The sequence below is a fragment of the Cheilinus undulatus genome, linkage group 15 (assembly GCF_018320785.1).
Source record: "Cheilinus undulatus linkage group 15, ASM1832078v1, whole genome shotgun sequence".
Classification (NCBI taxonomy): domain Eukaryota; kingdom Metazoa; phylum Chordata; class Actinopteri; order Labriformes; family Labridae; genus Cheilinus; species Cheilinus undulatus.
Window position 1 is genome coordinate 19,712,577 of NC_054879.1, and position 18,805 is coordinate 19,731,381.

Genomic DNA, 18,805 nt, shown 5'->3' on the forward strand with positions numbered 1-18,805 from the left:
TACAGTTTAAAATTTAAAATCAGAAGTTCACCTTTGTTCAGATAAAATAAAAATCCCACTTATTTATTCAGAAAAATCTATGTGATATACAGTCATACAACCAGGGAAGATATATTTAGTTTAGTGGACTCTTACAACACATCTCAGTTCCATGTTTAGTCAACTCTCTACGTAGGCAAAGCCTCCCATAGGAGTTAGGACTGCCCCCCCCCCCCCCCCCCAACTCCTACTCCACAATAGACAGTATTTTTATCACTAATGCCATACATAAAGTGGTTTGTACCCAAATTAACAGTATTGTTGTGACCATGCAGCTGTCTCTGTGTCATTACAACATTCTACAACAGAAACATAGAAGGCAAATAGGATATATACATAAACACGCAAGTACAAAATAACAAAATAAACTTTAGAAACATCGAAGCACATAGAATAAATACAGGAACACACAAGGATAAAATAACATAATAAACTAGAAACAGGAGAACTCTAAAGACACTCTAAAACTAAATTAATACAAGATCATGACACTCACCAAAATATCATCCAAATTTCAAGAAAATCCCCCCAAAATTTTAAAGCAAATTTCCCCAAATTACAATCAATTTACTGAAGCTTTTCTAAACAATTACCTAAAAAAAATGTAACTGCAGAAAATTCCTTTAATGATTCCAGATACTTGAGTAAAATTTCAATGAAATTCTTTGGATGTTTGGGGGAATTTTCATGGACTCTGGGAGAATATAGTTGTGATTTTTGGGGAATTTTCATTGAATTTTTGGGGAAATATTTATTGTAATGTTAAGGCTTTATGACAAGTTTCAGTGAAATATTTGGGGACTTTTTAGGGAATCCTTAAAAAACAAAGAATTTTCAGATACATTTAAGTTAGTCTTTGAAATTTTAGTGAATTTGTGTAGACTTTAAAGGAACATTTCCACTAAATTCAGACCTAGTGCAAATTTTGTTGATGCCTGTCCTTAACCAGCTTACTGAAAATCAGATATGTAAAATAAAGGATGCTTTTCTTGAGACATTTTAGAACTATGTTTTTAACTATTTTTATAGTGAGTCATCTAAAAGGTTTTGAATTGATTTTAAATGAGGGTCTGCTTAAGGTTTGGACTATGAGGTGAATCGGCTCATCATCAGTACCTGACTTCGCTTAGACTGACGCTCTTCTTTACATCTTCCTTTCAATAAGCTCTATGCAAAGAGGGACCCAACTGCAGTCAAGATGGCCGACATGGGCATCGCTATACACCCAATCCATGCCAGAAGTCCCAAGCAGAAGTTTCTTCTTCGTGTTGGACTCCGCTGCCAGTGTTTGTCAGTCTTTTTCGCACCTAAGCCTAACCCTTGGTGCTGGATCTCAAATATATCACCTTCCCCACTGCCTTACCCTGAACCTAACTACTCGGGTTTTAATGCCTAAGCCTAATCTTAGATGTACGGACTTCCGGTTGAGACCTATGAATTGGATGTTTGTCGGCCATCTTGTCTGCATCAAGGTACTCTTGTCTATGCAAGGCAGGGTGTGATGTTTTTCCGATGGAAAAGAGGGCCACTTTACAACTTCCGCCCGACGATATGTACTAACTGAAATCTAACCATCCTGTACTGTGTTTATTCGTGAGTTTTTTTGTTTGTTTGATTTTTGTTTGTGTTTACTCTTTATCATAATGGCAACCAAATGTGCTAAAATTAAATTTCCAAAACGGGTTAATAGCATTTCTGGACATCATTGCTGTGTGCCACAATGTACATCTTCAGCTAAATTTACTCACCATTGACAGTCAGCTTGGGTAACGTATGCAAACAGTGAGTAAATCGCAACAAATCTGCCATCGTACACCGTTCTCTTCTGCGTTCAGTCTTCTGACCAGAAGTTTGTGAGCGGCCTAATGTCAAATGCAGAAGTGATGCATACGCAGAGCCTATTTCTTGCTGGTGGAGCTAAGACACAGGGAAACGATACCATCCAAAATCATTTTCTATTTTGAAGATGTCCCTAATCCTCTTTTGTAAAACCCGATCCAGATCTGGATTTTCTGCATCTAATTATTGTCTAACCATTTATGAATACATGAACAGAGAGATGAGTGGACGAGGAGCAGTGTTAAAGAAGAATGAAAACACGTCCATGAAACTTTGCCGTCAGTTGAAATGCTGATGCTGAATCAACCTGTCAGCAAAGGCGGAGCTAACGAGGCGACCACCATCCAGTCCGCCGACGAGGACGAGGATCGACTACGGACAGAGAGACAGAGAGACGAACCGTTAGAGTTAGTTTACTTGAGGATCTTTTCCTCCAATCAGAAACCTCTGCTGTAATAATGAAGAGAATTGAGCTTTGTTCCCCTGTCATTGGACCATTTCAGACCAATCTTATCTTACTCTTTCCTTTATTGATGGTTCTCTAACTCTGGTTTCCTTTACTTGAATGTTACCTAACTCTGGTTTTCTTTAATTTATGGTTATCTACAGGGCAATGAAAAAGAATTTGCCCCCTTTTCATTCCTGTTCTTTTTTTTTTTTCTTATTTATGTCACTTAAATGTTTCAGATCATCAGACCATTTTTTAATATTTCTCAAAGACAACCCAAGTAAATACAAAATGCAGTGTCTGAATGATTATTCAAGTTTCCAAGGGAGTAAAAAACCCAAGCCTATTTGGCCCTGTGTGAAAAAGTAATTGCCCCCTGAACCTAATAACTGGTTGTGCCACCCTTGGCAGCAATGACTGAAATCAAGCATTTATGATAACTGGTGATGAGTCTTTGGCATCGCTGTAGAGGAATTTTGGCCCACTCTTCTTTGCAGAATTGTTGGTCACACCACAGCATCTCAAGTGGACTTAAGTCCAGACTTTGAATTGGCCACTCAAAAACTTTAATTTTGTTTCTTTTTAGCCATTCAGAGGTGGACTTGCTGGTATGTTTCAAGTTATTGTCCTGCTGCATAACCCAAGAGTGCTTGAGCTTGAGGTCATGAACTTATGGCCGGACGTTGGCCTTCAGGATTTTCTGGTAGATAGCAGAATTCGTCATTGAAGTGGTCCAGGTCCTGAAGCAGCAAAGCAGCCCCAGACCATCACACTGACACCACCATGTTTGACTGTTGGCATGATGTTCTTTTTATCAAATGCTGTGTTATTTTTACACCAGTTGTGACAGGCGGCACACTTTCCAAAAAGTTCATTTTTGTTTCATCAGTCCACAGAATATTTCTCAAAAAGTCTTGGGGATCATCAAGATGTTTCTTGGAAAATGTAAAATAGCATTTGTGCTTTGAGTCATGAACTCTGACCATAACTGAGGCCAATGAGGCCTGCAGGTCTTTGGATGTCTTGGGTTTGTCTGCGTGAAATATAAAAATTGGTTTGATGATCTGAAACATTTAAGTGTGATATATATGCAAAACAACTAAGGAATCAGAAAGGGCACAAATATTTTTTCACAGCACTTTAACTCTGTTTTTTTTTTAAGTTTATGGTTATCTAACTCTGGTTGTCTTTAATTTATAATTATGTCACTTTGGTTGTCTTTCATTTGTGGTTGTCCAACTGGTTTTCTTTAATTCATCCTTTTCTAACTCTGGTTTTCTTTGATATTTTAATACTTCACTAAGGTTTTCATTAATTTATCCTATCTAAATCTTGTTTTCTTGCATAGATCTTGTTCTAACTCTTGTTTTCTTTACTTTTTGGTTATCTTACTGTGGTTTTCTTTAGTTTATTGTTATCTGACTCTGGATTTCTTTAGTTTATGGTTTTCTTTTTCTGATTTTTTTTTTAAATTGATGGTTATTTAACTCTGGTTTTCTCTAATTAATTTCCCTGGTCATATTGACAGAGCTTTAACTGTTTGTTTTTTTTCTCTTGCAGGCAGTGGAATCCTCTCCCTTATCGCTGTCAGAGTCTTAAAGTCTGCAGTGTACCTCTGTCAGCTCTCTTAGACAGGAAGTCTGTCTCTGTTTATGCCCTCCTCTCACCATCCTTGTTCATAAATCAAACATATTTTTATGAAGAGAGCGAGTTTGACTGCATCAGCATCTCTGTGTCAGTTATATACATTTGATCATATTAATAAGTGAAATCATCACATTTCAGACTCTACCTACTTCATTCTTGTGTTGTTCCAGAAAATCCTGAGAAAATTGCAGTTATGAATCAGCTCTACAAAAAGATTGATTGATTGATTGTCCAATATTATGGATGTTATCTGTAGGTCTAAGTCCTGTATGATGGAGGATATCTGTAGGGAAGAGGTAGATCCTTGTGGCCTACAGGTCTGAAGGTTTTCTAGAAGGCTCTGATTTCGGGTTAAAGGTAAATTTCTACTGAGGGTAAGGATGATCTTTAGATGAACCTGCTGATCTCAGTAGAGACATTTAATTCATGGAGTCACACTAAAAAAAATCAGACGTTATTTTAAAGTTTTTATTCAGACTACAGTAAAAACAAAAATCATCTAGCTTTGCATAATCTTGACACAAAAACCAGGGGCCTCTGTCTTAATATACCTCGCTTTTTCTAGGTAGAACTAAAGTCACCTTGAGATGGCGTTTTCATCATGGAGATGACCACAGATCGCAACAAAACTTTCACAGATTCACAGGAAGTTACCAGAGCTGTAAGAAGGCGTGGATTTCTGAAGCTCCGCCCACTGATGCAGATCACCACACCAATGAAGAGCAGACCAAGAGAACACAGTGCCCCCATCAGACCAAACAGCACAAACACTAGTGGACAGATACACAGGCTGGTTACTACTAAGTTTGTTATCACAGTGTAATCAATAAACAAAAATAAATAATTGGGTGTTACTAATCTGAAATCAATAAACTATAATTCATGATCAATATTCATTGTGATGGCTGACTTATTTCTAAATAACATTAATCGCTTTATCCCTCTGCCCTTAACTTTACCCCTACATCCCTCAACCCTGACCTTTATCCTTAAATCACTTTATTCTTAACTTTATCTCTACACCCCTCTACCCTTAACTTTACCCCTATATCCCTTTACCCTTAACTTTATCCCTTCGTCCTTCTCTTATCTGTATGACTTAAATCTCTCTACCCTCACCTGTATTCCCTCATCCCTCCAGCCTGACCTTTATCTCTACATCCTTTGTCTCTTACCTGTAATCCTTAACCCCTTAAAGCCTGAAAACACAAATAATAGCCAGAAAATTCTAATTTTTTTGGAACTGAAATGTTCATTTAACTTTCTACTGAAATTTAAAAAAAAATCAAAATTTCCATAAAATTTAACAAATATATTTTTAATATCTCATTTCATTCATTAGGTGTTTTTGGTAACTGATAATCCACGTGAGGGCAATTTGATCATTTATCAGACTGTATTCAGAAGTTTTCTGAGCAATTTTTGAGCATATTGATTAGATAGAGGTATCATAAAAGTATGTATCAAATTTGTGACAACAGGCGTTAAAGGTATAAATCCCTCTACCCTCACCTTTATCCCTTCAGCCCTCTACCCTTACCTTTATCCCTCCATCCCTCTACCCTTAACTTCATCCCTTTACTCCTATACCCTAACCTTTATCCCTTCCTCCATCTACCCTTACGTTTACCCCTACATCCCTCTTCTCTTACAGTTTTCCCTTCACCCCTCTACCCTTACATTTAACCCTTCATCGCTCTATCCTTACCTTTATCCCTTCATTTTTTACCCTTATCTTTTTCCCTACATCCCTTACCCTGACCTTTAACCCCTATATCCTTCTACCTTTACATTTATCCCTACATCCCTCTTCCCTTGCCTTTATTCTTCATCCCTCTACCCTTACCTTTATCCCTTCAGCTCTCTACTCTCACCTTTAACCCTTCATCCCTCTTCCCTTACCTTTACCCCTTCATCCCTCTCTTATCCCCCCACCCTTCAACCCTTACCTTTACCACTACATCCCTTGGCTTCTACAAGTCGTCTCTTGTCATATCTATTGTGATCCTGTCCCTCTCCTCAGTGAGCTTTTTTTCCACGAGTGTTTTTTTTTCCTTCTCTGTAGAATCATGATTTTCCTTTATCTCATTGAGGTTCTCCTGGATGAATCACCATGTCTCTGTTTTTACCTGCGGTGTGTCCAGGTGAAGGTGTGCTGGTATACACACAGGTTGGTTGGCTGTAATGTGAAGTGGTGGTAAACAAAGAGCTCACTCTAACGCTGACACAGTACTCAGCACCGGTCTGTAGGTATGGGATCACCATCTGGTCCGTGATTGGCACGCTCATCATAAACTACACAGGGACAGGCACAGAGTTAGTCAAATTAAAGACATTGGATTTGGTTTATACAACATATATATTCGATTATTGTATTATATTTAATAAATGTTAAAGTCATGTAATTTCATTATTATATCATATCAATTAGATTAAAGTATAGTTGTTAAAGTTGTTAAAGACATTAGGTTAGAATATTACACCATATATATCAGATTAAATTATTATATTATAGATGTTAAAGTCGTTCATTTAAAGACGATGGATTATATCATTACATCATATCAATTAGCTTAAAATATTATATCAAAGACATTTAAGTTATTAAATTTAAGATTAATTTAGTATGTCATATCAATTTGATAAAGTGTTGTATTATAGACATTGAAGTCGTTAAATTAAAGATGTTACATTGGATTATTTTATCAAAGTTTTATGTTAAAGATGCTGACATCCTATAATTAAAGACGTTAGATTAGATTATTACATCATATCAATTAGATTAAAGTATTATATTAAAGACATTAAATTCCTAAAATTATAGATGTTAAGACTGGGTCTTTACATCACATCAATAAGTTTAAAGTTTTATATGAAGACAACAAATTATCATATAAAATTTGTTAAAGTTGTTGAATTAAAGACATCACATTAGATTTTTATATCATATCAATCAGATTGAAATATTATATTAGGACTTTTAAGTCCTAGAATTTTGTGTCACAAAAGTCTGCTTGATTCTATTCTGTTTTTGTTTGTTTTTAAAATTTTGACCAATAAACTGGATTTCTGAGAAAAAGTTTAATGACATTAATTCAGATTCTCTTTTTTGTCCCATGAAGGGAAACAAGTTTTGCAGCAGGAGCACACAAAAAGACATCAACAGTAAAATAAGATCCAAGTCAGACACAATGAAAATAACAAAATATTAAAAGCAATGTTAAAAAACAACACACACAAAGTTAATTTAGAATATCAGTCCAGAAATAAAGAAAAATTCCACCAAGTAAAGCAAAGTGCAATGTGATGATGTGCAAATGAGCAATAATAGTGCAAGAAGAACATTTCCTTTTATTTAATTTGTGCTTTTTCTTTACTGTTTTAACTCATAACATTAGATGTTTGATCATATCCTCTTGTTTTCCTTATTTCTCACTGTTTTTGTCACATTCAGAGTTTCGTTTTTTATAGTTTTGACATGTTTGTAAAATCATTCAGAGTTTCCTGACACAGCCACAGGAAGTGGAGGGTGAAACCACACGAGGGAAAAGTCCCCGTCTTTGGAGGAAATTTTGCTGAGCTCTGAGCTGATGTGTGTGAAGTTTAGTTTCATTTTTCAGAGAAACGAGAAAAATGAGACGGGGATTTACACCTTTTTACCTAAACGTTATCTAATATGTGGCGTTTATGATGTGAGTCACAGCAAACAGATGTCATATATCTTGTTCAGTTATTTCCAGACATTTCTTTCACTGGCAGTCTAATCATCTATAATATACTTGAATCAGAGGAAACTTCAGGATTAAATGGCTGCTATTGTTGGTTTAACACTCAGGTTCTAAGTTAATCCAGATTTGATTGTTGTAGTTATCTGAACATTCTAACAGCATCTAAGCCTATCTACCAGCACCAACGTCCAGGCCTGCTCCACGCCCATGCCCTATCTCTCCATGTATCCTCCCAGCTAACCCCTCCAAGTCAATCAGGTAGCCACCAAGTAGAGTCTGGTGTAGAGCACTTCCTTTGCAGAGAGTTCATTCGCCCCTGTTGAGCATGGACTGCGAGGAACAAGACTGAGCCCAAAGAATGGGTCAGTCTTGTGTGCCCTAAACCCTCATTGACAGGCCTCACCTCTGATATCATGGGGGCCAGTCGGCGCTCAACCACCAGCCTCACCCCTTCGGTGTGGCATCCATCAGTGCGGCTGATCAATTGCTACCTGATTGACTCTTGTTGAAAGATTTCCTCCTCACCCAGCAGCAGGGGACCAAGGGCTTTGCCCCACGTCCTTCATCGTTTATTTATAGGTGTTGTAGTTTAAGGGCATGATGGTGCAAAACCCACACCCTGAGGACCCAGAGGCAATGGACACAACCTTTTTATCAGCTTCGTTAGCAACTGTTGTATTCAAACTTAATATAAATAAATAAAACTGAGGGTGTAGTGAACTTAACAGCACTCCACCATTAACAAGAAATACTGTAGATGAATGAAAAAATGACTGAACAAATGTATGAATGAATGAACAAATACATGAATGACTGAATGTATGAACCAGATTTACTGGACTAAATAACTCACTGTACTTGTAGAGATAACCATACTAACTTCACTGACTGAAGCCTCTGTGTTTTTGTTTTCATATACTCCTCCAGCCAAAAGAGGTCTCCACCTATCCTTTAACATAATTCTGAAACTGTAAATAATAAAATAATAAATAGCCTAATAGTGTTAATAATGTATTCAATGTTAATCTGACTATTAAACCTTACAGTGTTGTCTTTATTTGGTCTTATTTTTTTGCTTATGAGAACCATTTTGGTTCTTAAAAACAAATCAAAAATTGAACCCTCACCTGTGCTCCATCTCGGCTCCTCCTCACTTGGATGTCAAGCTTCCTGTACAGCTCTCTAAGCTGCTGCTGCTGCTGCTGGAGCCCCCCAAAGGTGGGGAGAGTGAACTGCAGCACCAGACAGTTTCCACAGCCGGACACGGAGAGGGCGGGAGGTCCAATCACAGCTGAGGATAGAGGGACGGGGCATCAGGATCAATGCAGGATCGATACATTATCAATATAGAATCAATAACATCATCAGTACAGAATCAATATATCCTTAAGACATCATCAATATAGAAACAATACATCATCAAAATAGAATCAATACATCATCAAAATAGAATCAAAACATCAACAATACAGTTTTAATACATCAGCAATATAGAATCAATACATCATCAATATAAGAATCAAAACATAATCAGCAAAGGATTAATACATAAAAAGGTAAAAGAGGTCATGGTGCTGAAAACTCCTGGGACTGAAACAAATCAAAATTGTTAATTTGAGTTTAGCTGAATTCTTCTACACCACAGCTGTGAACATCACCTTGGACTTAAATTTATGTAGAGTTAGGGGCGTGGCCTGTTTGACCTTAAACCTGTGAACATCATCTTAGTTAAAGTGATGTAAAGTTAGGGGCGTGGCCTGTTTGATCTTTAAAGGGATACTTCAACATTTTGGCATATTTGCCCATGGCCATAATTCCTATAGTCTTAGTAATAGGTTGGTTTCCTTTAGTTGTCGGTGCAAGCTGTTTCTAGATCTGGGGGAATGGTTAAACCAGCTGTACCGCGAACGCTATTTTAGCAGACGGAATTTTTGCTTTCCTTCATCAAACTCATCAAATACACAATCCAACAACTCCAAAATGCTCTGGTGGACAAGTTGTGATCTGCACATTCGCCACGCTATGAAATATTAACGTATAATTATGTAACATTACAACACATGAAGCAAATACTCGGAACTATTTCTTGAGTGAACCACTGGGTGGAGTGACACAGTGCAGCAGCCATGTCTGGAGTGTAGTTCCGGCTTTGCATTTAGCTTTAAAACATCTCCGTCTCGTAATGTTCCATGATTATTTCATAGCGTGGTGAATGTACAGGTCACAACTTGTCCATGAGAGCGTTTTGGAGTTGTTGGATTGTGTATTTGATGAGTTTGATGAGGGAAAGCAAAAATTTTGCCGCTAAAATAATGCAGCTGATTAAACGGTCCCCCCAGATCTAGAAACAGCTTGCACCGACAACTAAAGAAAACGGACCTAATACCAAGACTATAGGAATTATGGCAATGGGCGAATTTGCCAAAATGTTGAAGTATCGCTTTAACCTGTGAACATCATCTTAGTTAAAGTGATGTTGAGTTAGGGCATGGTCTGTTTGATTTTTAACCTGTGAACATCATCTTAGTTAAAGTGATGTAGAGTTTGGGGCATGGCCTGTTTGACCTTTAACCTTTGGGCTGTGTTTGTTCTGATCTTGTCATGTCAGTGAAGTCTCCAGGTAAATAGGAATTTAAATAGACAATCATCTCACTGTCGGTTATAGGCTGGAAGGGTCCAGATAAAGTCCAGTTAGAGGTCTGGCTGGAAGTGAAGGCTCGCACACGGGCCTGGTATGATTCAAAGGGGTCATTAAAGACTTTCGTCAGATTACACGTCTGTCCATCTGCCATATCAGAGCAAGCCGCCACCGACTGCCACAACTTCCTCCTGCTGAGAGAGAAACACTAAGAGTTACATTGCTGAGAGACACATGAAGAAGATCAACCGTCATCCTCTTCCTCAACATTTCTTTTGGTCATGTGGTCAGGGTCAAGACTGGGGTCATGTGGTTTAGGGTTAAGGTTGGGGTCATGTGGTCAGGGTGAAGGTTAGTGTCATGTAACTGTAAAGTGTAACTGTAAAATATAAATTGTAACTGTGAAATACACTGCCTGGCCAAAAGAAAAGTCACCACCAAAAAAAGGCATGATTGGTGCATCATTTCACCTGCCTCTCTTCTTACCCTGATGCGCCCATCACTCTGGAACAGGGTAAATCTGGACTCATCAGACCACATGACTTTTTTCCATTCCTCTAGAGTCTAATCTTTATGCTCCCTAGCAAACTGAAGCCTTTTTTTCTGGTTAGCCTTACTGGTTAGTAGTTTTCTTGAGGCTGCACAGCTGTTCAATCCCAATCCCTTGAGTTCCCTTTGCTTTGTACATGTGGAAATGCTCTTTCACTATTAAACATACCCCTGAGTTCTACTGTTGTTTTTCTTCAATTTGATTTGGCCAAACGTTTAAGTGATCGCCGATCACGATCATTCAGGATTTTTTTTTGACCACATTTCTTCCTAGAAGACGATGGTTTCCCACTATCCTTCCAGTTTTTATTAATGCGTTGGACAGTTCTTAACCCAATTTTAGTAGTTTCTGCAATCTTCTTAGATGTTTTCTCTTCTTGATGGATGCCAATGATTTGAGCCTTCTTAAACAGACTAACATCTTTTCCACGACCACAGGATGTGTCTTTCGACATTGCATCAGCTGGGGTTAAATAACTTGTTTCCAACTGAAAGATAATCGCCCATGCAGTAATTATCCAATAGGAGGCTCGTACCTCTTTGCTTAGTTTAATACAGGTGGCGACTTTTTTTTTGGCCAGGCAGTGTATAAATTGTAACTGTAAAATATAAACTGTCACTGTAAAATGTAAACCATAACTGTAAACAGTAACTGTAAAATATAAACTGTAACTGTAAAATGTTGCTAGGAGACAGACAGAGAAAGCAGCAACAAACACTAGCTCCTGAAAGACTTTCATTTTTTGTCCATCTGAGAGAGCTGATCAGCCAACAGCCAGTTGTCCACAACATCGACCATTCAGTCTTTTTTTTTTACCATCATCACAGAGATAAACACCCTCAAAAAGGAGAAAGACAGTCTCATGAAAGAACTGAGCGCGCTCAGAACAGAAGTCGTAGAACTAAACATCATGAAGACTGAGATTTAACAACTAGCAAGAGAAAGACGAGCACATAGCAAGACTCACAGCTCTGACAGAGGAGCTGAGGGAACTGAAAGGAGAAAGAGAGACCTTCAGGAGAGAACTGACTACTTTAACAGAGGAGGTAAAGGAACTGAGAACAAAGCAAGCTCCACACGCTCTAAAAGAACTGGACTCGCATCCAGACCTGAACCAGGACCCTGTTATTATCCCTGAAAACAGTCAGAACTTACCAGCCCAACAGCCTCATTCCATACCACAGTCTAATCCAGAGACCAACTCCACATCTGGTTCTTCACCCATTCCTTAGGTCAACGCCAGTGCTCCACCCCCCCAGACTACAACAGCCGAGACAGGAATCTGAAATCATCATCCCCATCAGTTCCAATGGGAAATTCATTGATGAAAAGAAACTTTTTCCCTCTTACAAAGTGTCAAAACTGTCCAAACACCCAGCATGCCATTGAGCTTCTAACAGAGAGGCATCTAGGATCCCCGAGCCACATCATCATCCACAACGACTCCAATGGTCTGAGGAGGCAGCAGGAGAGAATGTCAGACTCCCTGAAGACAGTGATGAGAGCCTCCTCCACCTTTCCCAACAGCAGAGAGGTTATGTCCACTCTATATCAGCTCCCACAGAAGTACTTCCATCCTGACACCATCCATAGAATCTTTGCCAGGACACTGAAAGACATTGCCCTCAACAGAATCCAATCCACCCCACGAAGACCCAGCAGCTCCATCCCAAGACATCCTAATCCACTAGCCAGACCAGCCCCACTGAGACAAACTCATCCCCATCTTCCTCTACACTACCCACCTGTGAGGCAGTACCAGGGCAGCTATGACCCCCATCAGGCCAGACCCCAACCACTGTTACCTGAGGAACCCCACCCCTATCACAGGAACTCGACCCCCATCCACAGGAGGTCCAGCCCCACCCACAAGACCTCAACTCCCACCTTAATGCTAGGACTGGTATAGAACCAGACCTTATCAGCACATATGTGACCGAAGCCAGATAAAGTTCCTGCAAGTCGGCATTCCGCTGGTTGAGAAAAATGGATACAAAGTCGTTTTCTTCAAAATGATCATTTTCTGTTTTTTTCTCATTTTATGCAAGTTGGACATTTAAACTACTTATTCGATGAAAAAAGTAACACAAATGTGATATTTAAAAGCGCTAATTTTGTGTTTTAAAATGCCCTATTCTCACAGTTGCTGCAAGGATATTGAGGGGAGGGGAAAGCAAAACTGCGGGGTGATAATTGGCCACTCAGTCTGCCATTGTTCCCAATTTCGCCCATTGAGATGGACAATAACAAACACCGCATGGCTCAAACGCCAACCCCCTCGGCACGTATACATCTGTTTCTAGTTATCACCTTTAACAACAAGCCTCAAGATGAACCATGCAGCGAAGAAAAGTAGAAGAGACATGAAGAAGCAGCAACAATTAACAACAACAACAGACTTGGGACGACTTCAGGATCACACGACAGGGCAAGTTTGATGACGGCCGATTTCCTGTGGGAATATTTTGATGAGCGTCACCAGTCCAATTCAGAAGCTTGGTTTGGGTGGACTTTATATAAATGTGGCCCTGTTGTTCACGCCCATCTCCTGGCCTGCCTGAAGGTAGGAAAAGTCCTGAAACATGAGCCTGGTTTTCTCAGAACAAACAGGAACTAGAAGTTAACATTCAAATGAGTATATCTTTGTAAAATATGCTCAGATTAAGGTGTATGATAGACCGTTTGAAAGCTTGGAATCTACGCTTCCATAATGAGTACAAAACTCAAAAATGACCTCGGACGACTTGCAGGAGTTTTTACCAGCTTTGGTCACATATGAAGACAAACATATACCTTATCAAATAGGTATTCCCCTCCCCCCACATCCTTCACACAGCCACAGAAACAATGTTGACACCACAGTAAACAGAAGTGGGCACCAGCTGCTGCAGCTGTGTAGATCAGCTGTGTAGATCCCTTCTATCTGAGAGCATTTACAGTCAGCCCCCTCACCCCCCTATCAGACCACAGCAAAATCACTCTCTATATCAAAAAGACAGCAAACCACCCTCAAACACACCTCAACAGGGTCATTTGAACTACAGGAAACAACTGTATAGATGGAGAAACACAAGCAAAGACACCAGAGAGCACTCCAACACCCAAATATTCAACACCATTTAGACTACTTTGTCTAATATCCCCTCAGTAAAGAGGACTCCGTCTCCAGTACTGGGAGGCCCAGAAAGTCTACAGACACATGCTCAGAAATAACAAAGAACAGCATGTGAGGAAACAACTGGAGGAGATTGAGGAGTCCATAAAATTAAAGGAAATCTGGAAAAAATGGAACTCTCAATAAACCTCACAATGAAGAAATGGCTATCCAAAATGGGATTCTTGAGTCAGTCGTTAAAGACGCTCCAAGCCTTTTAGATTATGAGATGACAGGAGCAGAGCTGCTGGCTGAAATCCAGACTCTGCCACTCAGAAAAGCCAGTGGTCCTGATGGCATTTTAAATAAAATGCTCAAATTCAATGACCAAAAATTTAACATGGCTTCAGTTAAGCTGTTTAACCTAATTTTGAACACTGGACATTTCCCTGACCTCTGGAGCGAAAGATTTATTATCCCCATATTTAAAAATGGAAATAAATTGGACCCAAACAATTCTTTAAATCTGAATCTTTAAATCAATAATTGAACCAATATCACTATATGGTAGTGAAGTGTGGGGTCCTATTACAAGTCTAAATTATGACAGATGGGATAAACACCCCATAGAGACCCTGCATAAAGAGATCTGTAAGAGTATTCTCAGGGTTCACAGAAACACCACCAACAATGGCTGCAGAGCAGAATTAGGCCAATTAAGACTTTGAATCCCCATCCAAAAAAGAGCCATCAAATTTTATAAACACCTAAAAACCAGTGACCAAGTTCCTACCATCACAAAGCTCTACTTTACCAAGAGGAGACCCTGGAGAAGAACCCTCTCAGCCATATTAGAAGAACAAAGAATCGTCTGTATAGATGCTGCTAAATACATCAGATCCTGTCATAGCCTGAGGGACTACCATTCAGTCTCCTCCCAACCAACACATTGAATTTTATTGATTATTTTCATTGACTATTAACATGCAGAATGCAACATCTTATTGTTTTATCCAATTAATCCAAATTTTTTTCATTAAACGTTGATTAATTGTGGAATTATTTTATATGTAAATTTATATTATGTGTAAATATTCAATGCCATTTTCTTTTTATTTTGTACTCTGATTTGGCAGTAATATGTTCATACCAATAAAACAAATTGAAATCAAATTGTAAAAAGGGTGAAAGTTAATCTCATGTGAAAAGGGTTAAGGTAAGTGTTAGGAAAGCATGCCGAAGGTTACTGTCATGTGGCCATGGTTAAGGTTAGGGTCAAGTGGTCAAGGTTAAAATTAGAGTCTAAGGCCAGTATCTCAACACAACACACCAGTTTACCTGAGTCTGATGGTCTGGACCATGAACCGGGCATGGGCGGGGCTTAGAGGGTCAGGAAGGAAGCTGAGCGTGTGCCCCATGTTGAAGGAGGAGATGGAGACGCTGGAGGGAGGAGGGAGGGGGGTGAACCCACCTAAGAAGAGGGGGGGTTAAAACGCCTGACTTTTGAGAAAATATCTGGAACTTGATATCTGTATTTACTAAAGACATCTGTTGCTCTATATCTATATTCAATGTGCAGAAATCTATGGCAAAATATCTTTGTTTGCCATAGATAGCTTTAGTTTTATTTCTATATTTACTGTAGACATATACAGCTCTATATCTATATTTACTGAAGACATCTATTGCTCTATATCTATACTCAATGTGTAGAAATATAGGACTGGATCAATGTTTGCTGTAGATATCTTTAGTAATATTTCTATATTTACTAAAGCTTTATATCTAATTTATATTTAAGTGACATTGGGTCTCATGAAAGGCACACTTGGCACTAAGTCCAAGATATTAGTATTATTTACTGTAGACATTTATAGCTCTATATCTATATTAAGTGTAGACATCTGTAACTATATCTATATTTAATCGCAATGTCTATATATCTATATCTATATTTACTGAATATATATAGCTCTAAATCTTTATCTATTTACTGTGGAAAAAAATATATAGCATCATATGTAAAGCTACTGTAGGCATCTAACTATATCTATATTTAGTGTAGACATCTAAAACTCTATATCTATGTTTACATGAAACTTATTTGGCTGCTCAAAGGATCGCAAAAAGTAAGATGCCCCACTCAATTGGACAAGAGCTTGTATTTAGGTCAAAGAGTTTAAAATACAGCATCTAGGAATACAAATGGCAGTAAATATATGTTTAATCAGCGTGAGGGTTTGTGGGGGTCTTTGAAAAAATGTTCTGCCCTGTAAGGGGTCCCTAGGCCAAAAAAGTTTGAGAACCATGCTTTAGACATCTATTACTCTATATCTATATTTACTGTAGATATCTATAGCTCTATATCTATATTAACTGTGGATATCTAGGCTATAACTTTTGATTTAAAGCTACTGTAGACATCTATACCTCTATATCTATATGTGCCGTAGATATCTATAACTCTAGATTTACGTTTACTGGAGACATCTTTAACAGTATATGAATATATATTACTCTATATCTATGTATTTACCACATATATCTATAGGTCTATATCAATATTTTCTGTGAATCTCTAGAACTTTTTATGTAAAGCTACTGTAGGCATCTAAAAGTGTATTTATATTTCCTGTTAACATCTGAAACTCTATATCTATCTTTACCGAAGGCATCTATTGCTTTACATCTATATTTACTGTAGACATCTGAAACTCTACATACATTTTTACTGTAAACATCTAAAACTACATCAATTTTTGCTGTAGACACTGATTGCTCTATAGCTACTTTTACTGTAGACATTTATACCTATCTGTATTTAGTGTAGACATCTATAAGTCTATATCTATATTTACTGAAGACATCTGCAGCTCTTTGTCTATATTTAATGTATATAATATTATATATTAACCTATATTAACTTAGGTTACCCCTAGGGTCAAAGTAATGCTTTCCCTGGTTTTACATTCACTAACCTTTCTAACTACCTTTCTTACGCTTAGGACAACCCTAGGGTTAAGGTACCCCTGAGTCTGCTTATATATTTGTTAACTTTCTCACAGGGTTAGGTTTAGGTTCACCCAGGGTTATGTCAGCTCTAACTCTGGTTTTATATTTATAAACCTTCTCACAGGTTAGGTTTAGGTTAACCCAGGATTAGGTTAACCCTAACTCTGCTTATACGTTTGTTAACTTTCTCACACAGTTAATACAATACAATACAATAACTCTATTTATCCCCGCAGGGAAATTCAAGTTAGGTTAAAGTTAATCCTAGGGTTAAGTTAACCCTAACTCTGCTTACATATTCATTAACTTTTTGACAGGGTTAGGCTTAGGTTAATACAAAGGTTAAGTTAACCCACATCTATTTATTGACCTTTCTTCTTTGTTCTACCTCTTTCTTTGACACAAATTTATTTAATGGAGGGAACTATCCTTAACCCTAACTCTAACCTGTGAACCATTTCTGCTGTTTTATGACACCAACTTTAAGTTTGCAGCTAAAACTGAAAACATAAATAAAAAATGTTAATTAGAATTTAAATGATACCAACTGAATAAACCTGTGGTGAGAAAGCATCAGACATTTTATAGCCATCCTCACACATATGCATCATCCCAACAGTGACACGTTAATGTGACGCTGTGCTGTCATACCGAGCTGAGCATGCAGAAAAAGAAGAATCCACAACTCCATCATCTTCCATCCACGGGTCTGCTCCAACATAATGAGAGGCTACTGAGATGATTAAGACAGCACAAAGATGTTTAAAAGAGGTTTTAAAATGAAATAACCCTAACAAAATATGAAATATGAAAGATGATTTAAAGTTATAGTGTATCTAAAGTTAGAGAGATGTTTAAATGATGATCTGAAAATGGTAAAACCATGCTGAGGAGGTTTCAAAGCTGTTATGACATATTCTAAATATTCTGCAAAGATATTTTAAAGATGGTACAAACCGTTCTAGAGGTTTAAGAGGTGGTGTAAAATGGTTCTTTGTGTTGAAGCTGGTGTTAATGACAACCATCAGAGCTGCAGCATTCAGCACCAATGCATGGAGGAGGGGAGGAGGAGGAGTAGACGAAGGGCTAAGTTTCTATTTCCTATGAAGTCCCTCCCTGAATCACACATCAGACATCTGTAAACACGCAGACACAGACGTCTGCTGGATAACACATACACATTAAACATATTAACCCTTTACTGCCCCTTAACCCCCTGTTCAACACCTCAAAATGACCATTGCTAACACATGAACACTTTACTGTCCCTCCCCCACCTGTTCAACACCTCTCAGTGAACATCACAAACACATTAACCCTTTACTGTCTTCTGCTGGATCTTCAGACCCTGCCTCCATCTTGGGAGATGCTAGATATATTAAAGATAAATTAAAATTCCTCAGAGGTTCTCTCCACTGTCCAACAACAACCCTGGTCCAGGTTATCCAATGACAGTACAATTTCATAAAACCAGAAGGACCAAAAAGCTAGTATTAGAGTGACTGTCTGTCAATGTAAGAGTAATACTGTGTCAGTGTTAGAGTGATGCTTTGTCAGTGTTAGAGTGATGCGTTGTCAATATAACAGTGATGCTTTGTCGGTGTTACAGTGATTGTCAGTGTAAGAGTGATGATCTGTCAGTGTTCGAATGATGCTTTATGAATATAAGAGTGATGCATTGTCAGTGTTAGTGTAAATGTCTGTCAGTGTTAGAGTGATTGTCTTTCAGTGTTAGACTGAATGTCTGTCAGTGTTAGAGTGACGATCTGTCAGTGTTAGAGTGATGATCTGTTGGTGTAAGAGTGATGCT

At 38.2% G+C, this 18,805-nt stretch overlaps 1 protein-coding gene across 4 annotated transcripts; it reads right to left on the minus strand.

Moving 5' to 3' along the window:
* Nucleotides 1–266: 266 nt before the first annotated feature.
* LOC121522695 (interferon alpha/beta receptor 2-like) lies at nucleotides 267–18,041 on the minus strand. 4 transcript variants are annotated; one of them, XM_041807288.1, is made up of 8 exons: nucleotides 17,953–18,041; nucleotides 17,647–17,704; nucleotides 15,322–15,454; nucleotides 10,355–10,533; nucleotides 8,829–8,992; nucleotides 6,103–6,268; nucleotides 4,555–4,743; nucleotides 267–2,250 (listed from the first exon to the last, which is right to left on the minus strand). In XM_041807288.1, the coding sequence occupies exons 2-8, from the start codon at nucleotides 17,687–17,689 to the stop codon at nucleotides 2,204–2,206; spliced, it is 921 nt and encodes a 306-aa protein (XP_041663222.1). In that variant the 5' UTR covers nucleotides 17,690–17,704; nucleotides 17,953–18,041; the 3' UTR covers nucleotides 267–2,203. The 4 variants fall into 4 exon arrangements, with proteins under 4 accessions (XP_041663222.1, XP_041663220.1, XP_041663221.1 ...); XM_041807286.1 differs by having other exon boundaries at nucleotides 10,355–10,530; nucleotides 17,647–17,728; nucleotides 17,953–18,030; XM_041807287.1 differs by having other exon boundaries at nucleotides 4,628–4,743; nucleotides 17,647–17,728; nucleotides 17,953–18,030.
* Nucleotides 18,042–18,805: the final 764 nt, after the last annotated feature.

What these genes read in the sequence shown, in the direction of transcription:
- LOC121522695 (XM_041807285.1), bottom strand. Translation starts at nt 17,716, where the DNA reads ATGTTGGAGCAGACCCGTGGATGGAAGATGATGGAGTTGTGGATTCTT. An exon ending in TTTTCTGCATGCTCAGCTCG is followed by an intron (nt 15,455 to 17,646) that starts GTATGACAGCAC and finishes CCCTCTTCTTAG; the next exon opens with GTGGGTTCACCCCCCTCCCT. An exon ending in GTCCAGACCATCAGACTCAG is followed by an intron (nt 10,534 to 15,321) that starts GTAAACTGGTGT and finishes TTTCTCTCTCAG; the next exon opens with CAGGAGGAAGTTGTGGCAGT.